The sequence below is a fragment of the Equus asinus genome, chromosome 14 (genome assembly GCF_041296235.1).
Source record: "Equus asinus isolate D_3611 breed Donkey chromosome 14, EquAss-T2T_v2, whole genome shotgun sequence".
In the NCBI taxonomy this organism is placed as follows: domain Eukaryota; kingdom Metazoa; phylum Chordata; class Mammalia; order Perissodactyla; family Equidae; genus Equus; species Equus asinus.
The window spans coordinates 6,579,805-6,594,855 of NC_091803.1; the positions used below are offsets into that span (position 1 = coordinate 6,579,805).

Here is a 15,051-nt window from a genome sequence, read left to right on the forward strand (position 1 = left end):
CCCGCGCTGGAATAGCGGGGCAAGAAGGCAGCACTGAGAGACGAGCCGTGCCAGCCAGAGTCAGGCGGGGCGGCCAGCGTGCATCCCTGCCCGGGCCGCATCCTGGTCTTGCAGTGAGGACGCCGGGCGGGGAGGGCGGGGTTGGCTGCCTTGGCCACGCCTTACTGTCTACACCCGCACCGGGCCTGCACTTTTGGCGCCCGGCGGGTATCAGCTCTCGAATGAAGGGATGGTCCCGGCGCGGCTAGGGACCGAGGCCTGCAGAAGTTCGCTAAGTGGCTCGGTGGCCAGCGTGTGAGCCCAGAGCCCGCCGTCCCGCTGTCCACTCCCGGTGGGGGGGATGGGGGGCATGCGCGCCCTGCCGGGCTCCCAGGTCCCCGCCCAGCTGTTCTCAGGCTGTGCACCCCTCTCTGAGCCTCAGTTTCCCCATCCATAGAGTAGCAAGGGGTGGTCGCGGACGATTTCTGGGCGCCTTGGGTCTGTGCAGCCCTAAACCCGGAGGGGTGGGCGGGGCCTCGGGTCTCCAGACCGCGGCCCCTGGTCCCCGCCCCGGTCCCCGGGGGCGAGGCTGGGAGGCCCCGCCCCCCGCCCACGAGGAAGTGGCTGCGGCGAGGCGAGGGGCCCAGAGCCGGTTCGGCGCGTCGACTGCCCAGAGTCCGCGGCCGGGGCGCCCCGAGGTGAGGGGGCGCTGGGGTAAGGTGGGGCGGGATGCGGGGATGTGAAGGGGCGCAGGAGGGGGCGCGTGGAGGTCGGGGGGGCGGTCGGGGAGGGGGGAAGGGGGAGGGGGCGCATGCAGGTGGCGAGTGCGCGGGGGCCGCAGGACCATGATGGTGGGATTAGGGGTCTCGCCTGGAGGTGAGGGGACGAGTGGGCGCAGGTGGCGGGCGGCGCCGAGGGCAGGCGGTGGCCTCCGGGCGAGGGAAACGCGGGGCTCTCGGCGCCCTCGGGGCGCCCCCCAGCCCCGGCCCCCTTCCTGTCCCTCCCTGGCCCCCACCTGCCGACCCTGCCCCGCGGCCGCTGTCCCCCGTTATTTCGGGCCGCGACGGCCCCACGCCCAGTCACTTCCCCCAGCCTCCAGCCTTCCGGGTTCTCCAGCCGGGAAATGAGCTGGCGCCCCTGCCCCGCCCGCCGCGCCACCCCCTCCCCCTCCCCCGCCCGCCTCCCGCCCCGGCCGTCGGAGGGGTCTGGCGACGGCCCTTCTGAGCCCCGGGCGCTGGACCCCGCGGATCCCAGGGGCCCCTCCCTCGCCGGCGGCGCAGAGGAGCAGCCGGGCCGCCCCGCGGGCGGGGACAGCCCTACAGTCACGGCCAGCGTGAGCCTCGGGAGCTGGACACCGGGCTGGAGGCTGTCCCCGGCTCCTCCCGCCTGGCGGGCAGTGCTCCCTGGAGGTTAGAACGCCCATGGCCCTTGAGGTCTCAGGGCCCTGATTAAGAGTGCCAGCGTCTTCCTTCCCCAGCCGCTGACCCTAGTAAGCAACCTCACCTCTCTGGGCCTCAACTTTCCTTATCTGGAAAATGGGGACCTTTCAAGTCATGAGTCTCAAATGTGATAATGTGTGTAAGACACTGGGCAGCGTGCCAGGCACACACAATATCAATGGGGGCTATTAGTATTGTCTCTGTTGTTGTAACGCCTGCTCGCGTTTACCAAAGTGTCTCCCTGGGTGAACCTAAACTCTGGGGTTTGGAGTCAGAATCCCAAACTGTGCCATCTAGGAGCCATGTGACTTTGACCAAATCTTGCCTTTTGTCTGAGTCTCCTTCCTCCTGTACAAAATGAAGGTTGAAAGAAAAATACCAAAAAACTTCTTAGGTTTGCTTTAGGAGGTAAAAGAGAATGTGTGTCAAAGTCCTGGGTAAACCTTTGGCGTTTGCAGCTGTCAGTGAAGTTAGTTCATTACGTGTGTGTTTGTATATAACCCAAGTCTTTTCTAATACTTAAATAGTATCCCAATGTGTTAATGTCACTCTTTACTTTGTCCATATTTGTAGTCATCTGGACTTTTCCACCCTGTCATCATTATAAAGAGGGTTATTATGAATGTGTTTGCTTAAAAAAAAAAAGTCAGTGGCTATTTTCTTAGCCCCAGAATGAATTTATGCAACCAAAGAGTGTTAACCATTTTTAAGTTCCTGTTCATGTGATTCTGTCCCGTTTGTTCCCACCCGACTGTTGAGAGTTATCTCATTGCTCTCCAGAAAGGCTGCTCAGATTAGCAACAAATGAGACTTTCTCCGCAGCCCTGCCCGCATTGAGTTTTATGTGTTTTTGGATTTTGTTTTGTTTGCATTACTTGAGCGGGTGCTTCATGGTGCCTTGTGACTGTTTTCATTTGTGTCTTAACTTGACTTTGCCTCGTTTGTAAGACTTTAAGAGCCGAGCTGGGGAGGAGGGTTGGCTGGTCGCTGTGTGGGGTGGCAAGGGCTGCTCCACACACAACAGGAAGTTGAGTAACCGCTTAGCACGCGTGCAAAATGGCTTGCTGGCAGCTCCCTCCAGCCTCTGAGCTGGGTGGGGACTTCCCTGAGTCCTGTAGGGCCGAGATCCTGGCTCCAGGCCGCTCCTTCTGGCCTCCCTCATATCCACCCAAGCCTCTGGGTTCAGAGAAGGCTGGCAGAGGTTCTCTGACAGCAAGAACGAACCTACGGCCAGTGCCCCATCCAGTTCCTGCCTTCTCTGGATAGAGACGCGAGGAAAGTGTTGGCTGAGGGCGCCCAGGCGGTGTGGGGACAGCCAGAACCTGAACCCAGCGCTGTAAGGAGCGCTGAGGTCTGAGGCCCTTGGCCTGGCAGCCCGAGGCCACGCCTGGCTGGCTTGGCTGTGGAGGGGAGCTGCATTCTCCCCACATCCAGAGAGGACCCTGGATTGCAGGTTTCCAGGCTTTTCTGATCATTGACCCCATCAGGGAAAAAATGTAAGCACATCCTCCCCAGGAAATATTTACAAGTTGCATATATGTGCTGCTGAAGCAACCGGCATACTCCTTACAGACCATCCCTTAAGACAGATACGGAAAAAAGAATGTGATTCAGTCATTCAACCATGTTCAAAAAATATTTATCAAGTGCCTACTGTGTGCCAGGCCCTCTAATTGGTGGTGGGGATGCATTAGTGAATGAAACAAATATGCCCGCCCCCGTGGAGCTCACGTCCACACTCCAGTACATGGTCAATGGCGCCCCCGATGGAAACCCACACCCCACCTTACAGACAAACCCCCTCCCAGCCGTCATGCTGCCCTCTCTGTGCCCTGGACGCCCAGCCCCAGGCAATCCTGGGTCCATTCATACAAAGCACCCACTGTGTGCCGGATATGGGGGAAGTGCTCCTGGGAGCACAGAGAGATCCTGGCTCCAGACTGGTGGGGGTGGTTTGGAGCCAGCATAGAGTCTGTCAGGGTTTGGCCCCCGCTCCGCCAGCCTCACTCTGTTTCTGGATGATAAGGGGCACAGAGCACTGGTCCCAACACAGTCCTCAGGGCGCCCTCCTCTCTTTGTCGTCAGCAGTCAGATAGGCCCATGGTGACAAGTGGGTGGATGTCCCTGAGTCCTCGGCCTCAGCCTACCCTCGTCTCCACCAGGAGCATTGTGTTGTCAACACACTAGGACAAAGCAGCCCTAATGGCATTTTCCTCAGTGGGGTGGCTGGCTGGGGTGGAGGGGGTGGGGACTCGCCCCACCCTTGGTAGGGGAGATGTTTTCCTGGGAGTAAGACAGAGTTGCCCCGGCAGGGTGGCCCAGTGTGAAGGCTGCTTCCTGGGTCTGACCACATGGAACAATCCACTGATTCCAGATCTAGGAGGCTACAGCCCTGAGGCCACAGTGCCCGCAGAAGGATAAGCTACTCCCCTCTCTGCGCTCCCACTTCCTCATTTGTAACGTGGGGGAGGGGAGTCGTCCTCCCTGAGGTCCTGCTGGTTTCAGTTGCTTTGCAGAAGTTAGAAAAAAGTTATGAAAAGGGGGAAATGCATCTTCCTCTCTCCCACCCCCTTCACCCATACCCTCTACCCCCTACCCCCTTTAAGGTGTTGGTTCAATGGACTAGGAAGTATTTCTGTCTGAATTCATGCTAAAGTGTGATTGGCTGATAGCTGTGGTCTGAACTGCCCTCCCTTGCCTGTCCCAGGCGCCTGTGGCCATCTTTACCAGCTGCTACCTCTCCCACTTGAGAACCTTTGGGTTCCAGGAAACAGCAGTCAGGGCTCCCCAAGTCCTCTCAGCTGCGTCGTTTGCTAGTATGGGGGCTGCCGTCCTTGGCAGACCCAACCTCTCCATCTTCACAGCGCAAGTCTGGATCATCAGCTAGCCCGGCTTTTACAGCCTGGCCCGCATGTCTGGACACTCTTACCAAGACCCCGGAAGGGGCAGAGACGCCCGGCAGCATGGCGAGTCTGTGACAGTTGGAGCTGGGACATTGGCTCTGCTGACCAGCTCTGGGCCCGAGTCTAGGGTCCAGGGGCCACCGCCCCCTGGGGCTGCAGCCGCAGGCCTTCTTGCTTCTGGGCCGCCTGGGGCTGAAGGGGTGAGGGTGCTTGGCCTCAGCAGGCATCCGGGGGCCACCAGGAGCCTGGCCAGGGGTGGGAAGTGGGCTTCTGGCTTTGGCGCTGGTCCTGCCCTGTCGGTGACCTGGGAAATGGGGGTGGACAGAGGTCACACAGGCCTGGCTCTCCCCCTCCTGAGTCCTGTTGTCTGAGGGGTGGCCAGCAATGACCCCCTGCCCCAGCCAGCTGGACATGGGTGCTGGTGCTGCCCAGCCCAGATGCCGGAAGCGCTTGGGGCAACCCCATCAGGCCTGCTGACCGGCCGGCTCTGCAGCACCATCTCTGGGCCTTTGCCACCTCCCACAGGGGCCTGTAAGGGGTGGGGGCTGTGGCGGCAGGGAACTGTGTGCTGTGTGATCACGTGAAGCTGAACACGCCTGCATGTGGAGCGGTGTGCTTATGTGTGTGAGGCTGAACACCCCTGAGTGTGTGGGAGCAGTGTGCTGGGTGTGCGTGCAAGGCTGAACACGCATGAGCTGCAGGAGCAGTGTGCTTGTGTGTGTGCAAGGCTGAATATGCCTGAGTGTGTGGGAGCAGCATACTTGTGTGTATGCGCGCGTGTGTGCCCTGTGCTGCCCCGGAGCTTTCCAGGCCTTCCTGCTGTGAAATGCAAGCAGGCAGTGTGGACCTGGAGTGAGCTGGGTGGGCAGGACGCCAGGTCCAGTGGGATTTGGGGTGCGACCTTGAGTGGGTGGTCCCTGAGCCCCGGAGTCTCCTGTGTGACAGGCTGTGCTACAGCTCATGCCCGCCTCGCGCCTGGGCCCAGACTCAATGCTGTTCCTCCCAGAGAGGGCTTGGTGGAGCCCCGCTGGGGGAGGGGAGAGCCCCCGGGATTCTAGTGGGGCCCCAGCCGGCTGTGCGGGTGAGCTCACTTGAGCGGGAGCCCTTCTGGGGGTCTCCCACTGGCTGCCTGGGGCATCTGGGGCTCAGGCCACAGTGAGGGGCAGCCTGCCAGCAGCTTGGTCCACAGGATGCACCTGCCAGGCCAGTGGGGGTGGCCACCAGGTGCCTGGTGCCACTCACCTGGGGGCTGTGTGACCCTGAACAGGTGGCTTCCCCTCGCTGAGCCGCAGTCTCCATGTCTGTCATCCGGGACTGTGGCATCTGAGCACTGAAGTCAGGAATCCATAGAGTGGTGAGAGCTGGCAAGTAGGGAGCGTTCTGGAAATGTTCGGTGGTGGTATTCTTTTTAAAAATTTTTTAATAAAGAACTTTGCTGGGCACTAACAGCGATAAATGACATGTTCATGAAATACTTCTTGAGCACCTCCCACCGAAGCCTTGAGGCCTCGGGGACAGGACTGTGAACAAGGTGGTCGGCGGTGTCCGTCTCCATCAAGCCTGTTGTAGTCCCGTGGGGGAGGTGGACAGCAGGCACAGTCCATGAGTCCAGGGTCCTGTATGCTCAGGAACGATCGTCTGCGGAGAAAATGAAATGGGGACAGGGCAGGGCCGGCACGGGGGAGGTGGCCACAGTTTCCCATCGGTGGGGCTGGCTTGGAGGCCAGACTGGAATGGCAGCAGGGAGGGCAGGAACCGCATGGGCATCTGGGGGAAGAGCTTCGAAGGCCGAGGGAACAGCCAGTGAGAAGGTCTGAGGCCTGTGTGCCCCAGCATCAGCCCCCGGTCTAGCTGGGGAGGCTGTCCCCTGAACAGATGCTGTCCCATCCATGGTGGACTAAGAGTGGCTCTTTCCTGAACACCTACTATCTGCCGGGCGTGGCGGATCGTCTTATTCACCCTCTTAACGCTTCTGGGGGCAGGATTCCTGTTCCCATTTTGCACATGTGGAAACTGAGGTTCAGAGAGGGCAAGCGATGTGCTTGGGGTCACACAGCTGGCGAGCAGTGCTGCTGGGCCCCACACCCAGGCCCTGCGACTCTGGGAGAGAAGGGGTTTGAGGAAGTGATGGTCAGTTTGGGTCTTTCCCGGTGAGCAGGATTTTGCCGAATAGAACCGGGGTGGGCATTCGGGAGAAGGGCACGCAGGCATGAAATGTGGACAGAGCTGGCCTTGACATCAGGCTGCCTTTTCTGCAGACAGAACAGCATGTGCGAAGGCCAGGAGGCAAGGTGTGCCCCAGGCACAAAGGCTGGCAGAGGGCAGCAAGCTTGGCAGGAAGAACAGGCAGGGGGCCACCAGCAGGGTCGGCACAGCCAGGGAGGAAGGGGGTGGCCTGAGATGGGAGTTGCTGGGAGGAGCAGCCTGTCCCGGGCATGGGGCCGAAATGAGCAGAGCTGAGTCAGGAGGGGCGAGGGCAAGGGGAGGCTGCCCATGACGCGCCCCCCCCACCCCCAACCCGGTCACTCCTCAGGCCCAGGGGGCTCAGCGGCAGGGGAGGAGGCTGGCGAGATGCAGGCAGGGGCTGAGCTGGGACATGGGGAGGGGAGGGTAAGTTGCTGCTCGATCCCAGGGCTGCACCGATCCCAGGGCTGCACCGTCAGTGTGGGCCCAGCCCCGCTCCTCCCAGCGTCTGGCTGCTCTCCGTGTACCTCCGTCATCCCCACGGCCCAGCCACCTTGGGCCCTGGACACCCCACCAGCCACTCAGGTCCCAGCCACAGGAGCATCAGATGGGTTTTCTGGAGCAGACTGGGACGTCTGTCTATCCGTCCGCCTGAAGTCCCCGCGCCCCAACCTGAGCGTGAGGGAAGACCAGGGCTCTGGGCGTGGAGCGCTGGGCGCCGCGCTCGGTTTATGAGATTGTTTCATTCATCCTCACCCCGTCCTTCTCGGGGAGCTTCGCCTGGGAGGAAACTGAGGCACAGACGATGAGCGATGGCCTGTCTGGCGCAGGCTCAGCACACCCCACTCACGATAGCACCCCCCACCCATCTCTTGTCTCTTCTCCGGAGCCTCAGAGACATCCCATGAGAGGTGCTGTTTTTTGAGGAGGGAAACTGAGGCCCCAGGAGGGAAGCAACATGCCAGGCCAGGGTCAGGAGGCCTCCCCGAGCTCGGCTGGGGCCTGGTCTGGGGCAGGGGCAGGGGCAGGGCTGACTCGGGTCCCCTCCCTGTCCTGGGCACAGGAGCCGAGCGGCCATGGCCTACCACAGCTTCCTGGTGGAGCCCATCAGCTGCCACGCCTGGAACAAGGACCGCACACGTGAGTGCTGCCCCCTGGAGCATTTGTGGGTGCCCACCCCTTGCCCCCCGGAGCACATGGGTGCTAAGCAGCAGGCGCCCTGACTGTGGGCTCAGTGCGGGCTCCTGATCCCCTTCACCGTGGTCCTGAGTTTGAGGAGGAAGTGGAGCCAGGTGGGGTGGTGGGGGAGGTGTGGTGGAGGTGGGAGGGCAGCCCGCATGGCCCTAGCCCCAGGGGGTGTGACAGCCAGGCCTGCCCTCTAGGACCCACAGGTGGGGGAGGGCTCAGGGGCCGAGAAATGATGATGCACCTGCCATGGCAGGTAGTGAAAGGAGCTGGGAAGAGGGAGGCAGGGCGAGGGGAAGCGATGGGGGCAGAGGCGCCAGTTAGGAAAGCCAGGGCGAGCCCTCGGAGGAGGTGACATTTGCACAGACTTGAAGGAGGCCAGGGAGGGGCGGGCGCAGAGGCCCTGAGGCGGGAGGGCCCGGTGTCATCAGGAGCAGCAAGGAGCCCGTGGCTGGAGCTGGGAGCAGAGGGCAGTAGCAGGGGACGGGGAGAGCTCCCAGAGGTCATGAGGCTGCTCTGGGGGTGTCCGGGGTGGTGGGTGCAGGCAAGGGGTGGCCAGTCCCTGAGGAGGTGTCACCAGAGGCCCAGCACAGGGCTCTTGTGAGGCAGAGGAGGAACCCCAGTCATGAAGACTGAGGCGTTGCCTGGGTGGCCTGGGAAGCGGGGACCTGGCACCCACGCCGCCTCTCACTCCCCACTCCCCGCCTGTCTCTCCCGCAGAGATTGCCATCTGCCCCAACAACCACGAGGTGCACATCTATGAGAAGAGCGGGGCCAAATGGGTCAAGGTGCACGAGCTCAAGGAGCACAACGGGCAGGTGACAGGTGGGTCAGGCTGGCTGGGATCACCCTCCTGAGGGGAGGCAGGGGCACAGGGCAGGGCCAGCCAGGGCCATCGGCTCACTCACTGTGTCAAGCAGGATAGTTTGGCTTGCAAGTAACACAACCCTGAGTCAAACTGGCTTAAGTTATAAAGGGATTATGTTGGTTCATGTTACTAAAAAACTCAGAAGTTTGTGGACTTCAGGAAAGGCTTGATCCAACAGCTCAGCATTACCAAGGACCCATTTCTTTTCTGTCTCTCGGCTTGGCCTTCCAGCATGTTTGGAGATAGTGTGGAGAGCTGTTACACCCCCACTAGGTCTAGTAGCACCCCCTGGAGCAGCTTTCATCTAGGTTATGGCCTCTGAGCCCCTCCTACAGGGACACTATAGAGCCACCTCTGCTTGGATGGCTTCAGTTTAGTGTCCGCTCTCCACCCACAGGCATCGACTGGGCCCCCGAGAGTAACCGCATCGTGACCTGTGGCACAGACCGCAACGCCTACGTGTGGACGCTGAAGGGTCACACATGGAAGCCCACGCTTGTCATCCTGCGGATCAACCGGGCCGCTCGCTGCGTGCGCTGGGCCCCCAATGAGAACAAGTTCGCTGTGGGCAGCGGCTCCCGGGTCATCTCCATCTGCTACTTCGAGCAGGAAAATGACTGGTGGGTGCCTGGGCAGGACCAGAGTGGGCTGGGAGGGGCCCAGGGCTGCAGACCAACAGGTGGTGGGTGGTGTCCCAGAAAGCACTAGACGGGGTGTCGGGACCCCTGTTCATGTGACCCTGGGGAAGCGGATCCTCTCTGGACGTCGTGGGTGAGGCGAGGGTCCTTGCACAGCCCCGTCTCAGTAATAAGCGCGCAGACCACCCTGCACACATGTTGGCATTGGCTCCCCCCAGGACCCTGGCCTGGGCGTCTATTGTCACCCCCTCTTCACAGATGAACAAAGTAAGGCCCTGAGTCAGTCACTTGCCCAAGGAGCCCAGCCTGTCTCACCCCTAGGCCCCCTCGCCAGCCCTCAGCCACGTCATAATCTCCCCTGAGGGCAGAGGCCAGGCAGGACTCAGGCTGGAGTCTGGGAGACTCGGTGGGGGCCCACCTGTCTGTCCGTCTCTCCCACCAACCGTCTGACTCTGTGTCCAGGTGGGTGTGCAAACACATCAAGAAGCCCATTCGCTCCACCGTCCTCAGCCTCGACTGGCACCCCAACAACGTGCTCCTGGCCGCCGGCTCCTGCGACTTCAAGTGCCGGTGAGAGGGCGGGACCCTGGCATCCACACCGGAGCAGGGACTGGAGGGTACCGGGAAGTCCTGTCCTGGGAGCCCCAAATTCGTCTTCCAGGCCAGCTCCAGCTCTGCTGCCAACGGGGTGTCCTCAGTGAGAATCTGTGAGGTTTTTCTCTTTGGAGGCTCATCATTGGGTCCTGTCTCCAGCCCCTGGAGAGGCTTAGCAGGACGCATCCCTTGCCGCCTCTTAATGTCAGCAAGGTTTCTTTCCTAGGCCCTCCTCTCCTGCCTCATTACAACTCCCCACCCCTTTAGTTTCCTGGCTTCTATCTGAAGCAAAATGAGTGGGTGTACTTTTTCATACTAAGGTGTGAATGACTGATAAGTTGGAGACCAACTCTGCCTCATTATCTTAAGGCCTGGGATGTAGAGTCTCCAGTTGTTGGCTGTGTCTTCTGGGCCAGCACCCTCGAGTATCCCAAGGCCTGGGATTCTGAATCTCCACCATGGAAACGAGGCTGCAGCAGGTCCAGAGGCCCCACTGGAGCCCAGGGCCTGGAGAGGATGATGTCCTGATGAGGCTTTGTTGATGGGTAGGAGCTGGCTGGCCTCCTGGCCCCGCTCCATTGCATCAAGAGGGCACTGAGGCTCAGCCTTGTCCGAGCCTGAAGGCACAGGTCGTGCCAAGCCGGCTGTGGTCCCCACGAGCTCCTAGCCTGGTGCTCTGACTTCACCAGGCCGGTTTGGGAGAGAGAGTCCCTTCTCAGGCCCCTCCCAAACCCCTGGTCACCCTTTTTTTTTGGCCTCTCCTGGCAGGATCTTCTCAGCCTACATCAAGGAGGTGGAAGAGCGGCCGGCCCCCACCCCATGGGGCTCCAAGATGCCCTTTGGGGAGCTGATGTTCGAGTCCAGCAGTAGCTGCGGCTGGGTGCACGGCGTCTGCTTTTCAGCCAGCGGCAGCCGCGTGGCCTGGGTCAGCCATGACAGCACCGTGTGCCTGGCCGATGCTGAGAAGAAGATGGCGTGAGTACAGGCCACCTGAGTAGGGGGCAATCAAGGCACAGAGCAGTGGGGGCTGGCGTGGCTGACGTCTCTCTCTCCCTCAGTGTTGCGACTCTGGCCTCTGAAACGCTGCCGCTGCTGGCCCTGACCTTCATTACAGACAACAGTCTGGTGGCAGCGGTAAGGAGGGAGCGAGGAGGGGAGCAATGGCCAGTTAGCACAGGTCTCCCAGAGCCCCGAGGTGCCCAGGCAGCTCCCCACTTGTCCCCGTCTCTCCCTTCCTTCCTGCCATCCATCCATGTATCAGTATCGGTCGGAACAGGCTGGCAGTAACGAAAAAAATCCCCAGCTGCTGTGGCTTGACTAGTAAATATTTATTTCTCGCTCACTTTATATGTCCAGCGTGGGTGTTGTGGGGGGCTCTGCTCACTGCTGTGGGGGGCCAGAGAGTGGAGAATCCTGCCCTGGATCCTCGCGTTTCTGCTTTCATTTTACTGGCCAGTACAAATGACACCGCCACTCCTAACTCAGAGGTGGCTGTGTGTGATGCAGTTCTACCACGTGTCCAGAAGGGCACGACTCTCCCTCCCCCCTCCGGCCCATCTATCTGTCCAGGCCCTTTTCATCCCTCGGCAAACATAATGGGGGGTCTCAGAGGGGGATAAGGCCCGCTTCGCCTAGAGAAGCTTCCAGCTGTGGGGTCTCTCCGGGAGCAGGTGTAACCGGCTGGGCAGGACAGAAGGCCCTGGGCTCCCAGGGGAGGCCCGGATAAGCTTTCCCAATCAGACGCGAGCCTTGCTGGGGGAGGGGCCGCCCCTAGATGCTCAGCCCCACCATCTGGTCCCTGTCGAATACACCTGGGGACGGCGGCATTGGCTTCTCGGTAGCTCCACCCAGGTCCCGCATCTGGCCCCCGTGGCCCCAGACTCGTGGCCAGACGCCCCTCGGTGTTGCGCTTTGCCTCCGGCCTCAGTTTTCCCCGTGTGCAAATAGGGACGCTGCGCCTGCCCTCGGCCGGCGCTCCAATGGCACCCCTCCCCGTCGCAGGGCCACGACTGCTTCCCGGTGCTGTTTACCTACGACGGCGCCGCGGGGACGCTGAGCTTCGGGGGGCGGCTGGACGTGCCCAAGCAGAACTCGCAGCGCGGCTTGACGGCCCGCGAGCGCTTCCAGAACCTCGACAGGAAGGCGAGCTCGGAGGGCGGCGCGGCCACGGGCGCCGGTCTGGACTCGCTGCACAAGAACAGCGTCAGGTGAGGGCGGGGCCGGGGTGGGGCCAGGCGGTGGGCGGGGCCAGGAGGGGCGTGGCCGGCCTGGACTCGCTGCGCAAGAGCAACGTCGGGTGAGGGCGGGGCCAGATGGCGGGCGGGGCCGGGCGGTGGGCGGGGCCAGGAGGGCGGGGCGGGCCTGGACGGCACAACAGCGTCAGGTGAGGGCGGGGCCAGGCGGTGGGCGGGGACAGGAGGGGCGTGGCCGGCAGGAAGGCGAGCTCGGAGGGCGGCGCGGCCGCAGGCGCCGGCCTGGACTCGCTGCGCAAGAACAGCGTCAGGTGGGGGCGGGGCCAGCTCAACTCTCCCCCCCTCCCCAGCGTCGAAGAGCGGGCCCTGACTTAGGAAACCGGTCGATCTCTCTAGGTTGCACAAAAATAGCACCAGGCGCGGGCAGAGCGGTCCATCTCGCTCTGCATTTTTAAGACATGGCTGTAGGGGTGGGGCCTGCGGTTCTCTGGGCCGCCAGGCAGTGACCAGCCAGCTTCTTATGGGCGGCGCCGTAGCTGAAGCCGGCCTAGTGTCTAGAACCTGGAGGGTAGGCGCGAAACTGAGGGTCCCGCTGCAACCTCCTTTCGGAAGTGCGGTGGGAGGAGGGAGCGAGAGTCCTTCCAAAACTCCCCAATCCTGCCAGCTACAGGTGTCCACCCTCGCGGCGAATCAGAGGGCAAAGTGTGGCAAGACTTTGCAACCGAGCCCCTCGGCCGCTTAAACCCTCCTGTGGCTGCCTGGTCCAATGTCTTCAGACTAAACACCTTTCCGCGGCTTTCGAGGCTCTTCAGAACTAGGCCTGCGTCCTTCCAGTCTCATGTTTTTCTTCTTTTTTCCCGTCCTGCCACAATACCGTCACTCTGCCCACTCCCCAGACACATATCCTCACGCCCTGCCCAGGCCTTTGTGTACCGTATTCCATCTGCCTGGTCTGCCTTTTGCACCTCGCACATTACTGTTCGTCCCTAACGCAGATTTGTGAGCCCCATTCTTTGTCATCCTTTGTCATCCTTTGTCACGCCCGCTCCCAAGCTGTCCCTGCATGGGCACACCCCATCTCAGCACTTCTCATGAGAGTTGGCTCCCCCAGAAGTTTGGGACCTCCTGGAGGGCAGGGTGGGCCTGAGTCCCACATGGGCACAGGCTGGGATCCGGAAAGCCCTCATCCTCTTTGCAGCCAGATCTCGGTGCTCAGCGGGGGAAAGGCCAAGTGCTCGCAGTTCTGCACTACGGGCATGGACGGCGGCATGAGCATCTGGGATGTGAAGGTGAGGCTTGCCCCACCCCGACTACTGCCAGGCCCCCAGATGCCCCATCCCTCATTCCTGGGAGAGAAAGGCACTGTGTGGGGATGGGGGCGGGGCAGACCCTTGACATCTGGGCCTCGGCACCCTCTGGGGCACCACCCTTTAGGGCTGGGATTCAAACCCAGGTCTGTGTGACCCCAAAGCCCAGGTCCTCTGACCTGTGCTAGGCTGGGGGCTGGGGTGGGTGTGGGCCAGGTCCCTGCAGAGGGGCTGTCTGCAGCACAGCTGAGAAGCAGCCTGTCTGTTCTGCTTGTCTCCTTCCAGAGCTTGGAATCAGCCTTGAAGGACCTCAAGATCAAATGACCTGCCAGGATTATGTTGCCCTCATCCCAGCTGCTGGGGGAAGGGGTGAGGGAGGCTACGGTCGCTTTGCTGAATGTTTCTAGGGTACCAGTTTGGGGCGCCACAGGAGCTGCTCCCTCAGGAGGGGAGGGGAAGGGGTGGGAAGCTTTTCTTACCTGTTGAAGGAACACGTGCCTTTTTCTTAAAGAAATGCTTTCGTTTCTTGTAAAAATTATCCCCAAAGCACTCTGCTGGTCATGAACTGCTTCAAAACTGGAGGTAATAAAAATGCAATTGTAGAAATGCTCGCCTGTGTCTGGGAGGAGTGATTGGTTTTCGCATAGTCATAGGTGGCTTAGTTTTGCTTGCCAGCAAGATCGACCCTTAAACCCAAGGGCCTTCCCCGCTAGTCCACCTGGGGGCTGCCAGGACCGGGTGTCTTTTCTGTCATTCCTTCAGTTGTCAGATTCCTAGACAAGTGCTTGCGTATTCCAGGCTGGTTCTATGTTTGCGGTTGGTTTCTGGTAAACGCTTACCGTTTTTTTAGGACGATTGTTTTTCATTCCTGTTTTATTCAGAGGGTATTTCTGATCGTTTAGTCACCTGCTTTTTAGTTACCTATTTACAGAGTCATGGTTTTTCTCTTCCAGTCTAACTAGGTAATGAATGACACCAACACGTCTCCTAATTGTGAATTCTCCCACATCTGCAGGACAAAAGGTATCTAAAGTTGCCTTCTCCCCCATTGTTCCAGGGCCTGTCGCTCACAGGAGCCTCCTCTGTTGGAAGAGACCCTATCGATTCTCTTTAAAATCACAATGCGGGAGAAATTCTAAGACCCCAGGAGACAGGCCACACAGCTCTTCCTGTTCACTAGATGCAGTGTCAGGGTCATCCCCGTCTGTGCCAGCCCTCTGCAAAGTGAGGGCCTGGGATGGCTCCCCGGGGTTCTGGTCCCGGAACTGATTTCCATCTCTTCCTGCAAGACTGGGGCCTGTCCTGGTTCCTGGCTAACCTCAGGGCTGAAAACGTGGCCCCAGAATGTCCAACCAGCGTTCTTCCCCTTCTCTGAGCCCCCGAGGAACAGGTTTTCCCCTGCTGTTGGAGAAATATGAGCCCCAAGCATGCGCGCGTTTGCATGCAGGGGCCTCAAAGACGGCAACTGTCCTCCTTCATTAGACTTGAGTCTTGGCTTAAAATTGACAGGCTCAGTCTTCTGCTTCCCACGAGGGAAAGGTATTATGTGGGACTGTTGGGGTGGGGCTGGGCTTCTCCAAGGGTGGCCGAGGCTCCTGTGACAGGCGGGAAGTCCCATCAGGAAAGGGGGGGGACCCTGGCCCCTGCTCCATGTTGCACGCATCCCCTAGTGGGTGCTGGGACCACTGGCTGGGCTCGCTGGGCCTGCCCTGTGCCAGGCCCTGCTGGATGTCGAGACAGTTGAGGGGGCACAGTTGCTGCC

General features: G+C 60.7%; 1 protein-coding gene across 2 annotated transcripts; it reads left to right on the top strand.

The window, feature by feature from the left end:
• Positions 1-523: 523 nt before the first annotated feature.
• On the top strand, positions 524-13,899 carry ARPC1B (actin related protein 2/3 complex subunit 1B). Of its 2 annotated transcripts, none has more exons than XM_044746828.2 (10): positions 524-677; positions 7,569-7,645; positions 8,411-8,515; positions 8,956-9,178; positions 9,659-9,766; positions 10,559-10,765; positions 10,849-10,924; positions 11,792-11,997; positions 13,181-13,271; positions 13,575-13,899. In XM_044746828.2, exons 2-10 carry the CDS (start codon positions 7,582-7,584, stop codon positions 13,611-13,613), a joined length of 1,119 nt encoding a protein of 372 aa, XP_044602763.1. In that variant the 5' UTR covers positions 524-677; positions 7,569-7,581; the 3' UTR covers positions 13,614-13,899. The 2 variants fall into 2 exon arrangements, with proteins under 2 accessions (XP_044602763.1, XP_044602764.1); XM_044746829.2 differs by having other exon boundaries at positions 593-693.
• The last annotated feature ends 1,152 nt before the right edge of the window (positions 13,900-15,051 follow it).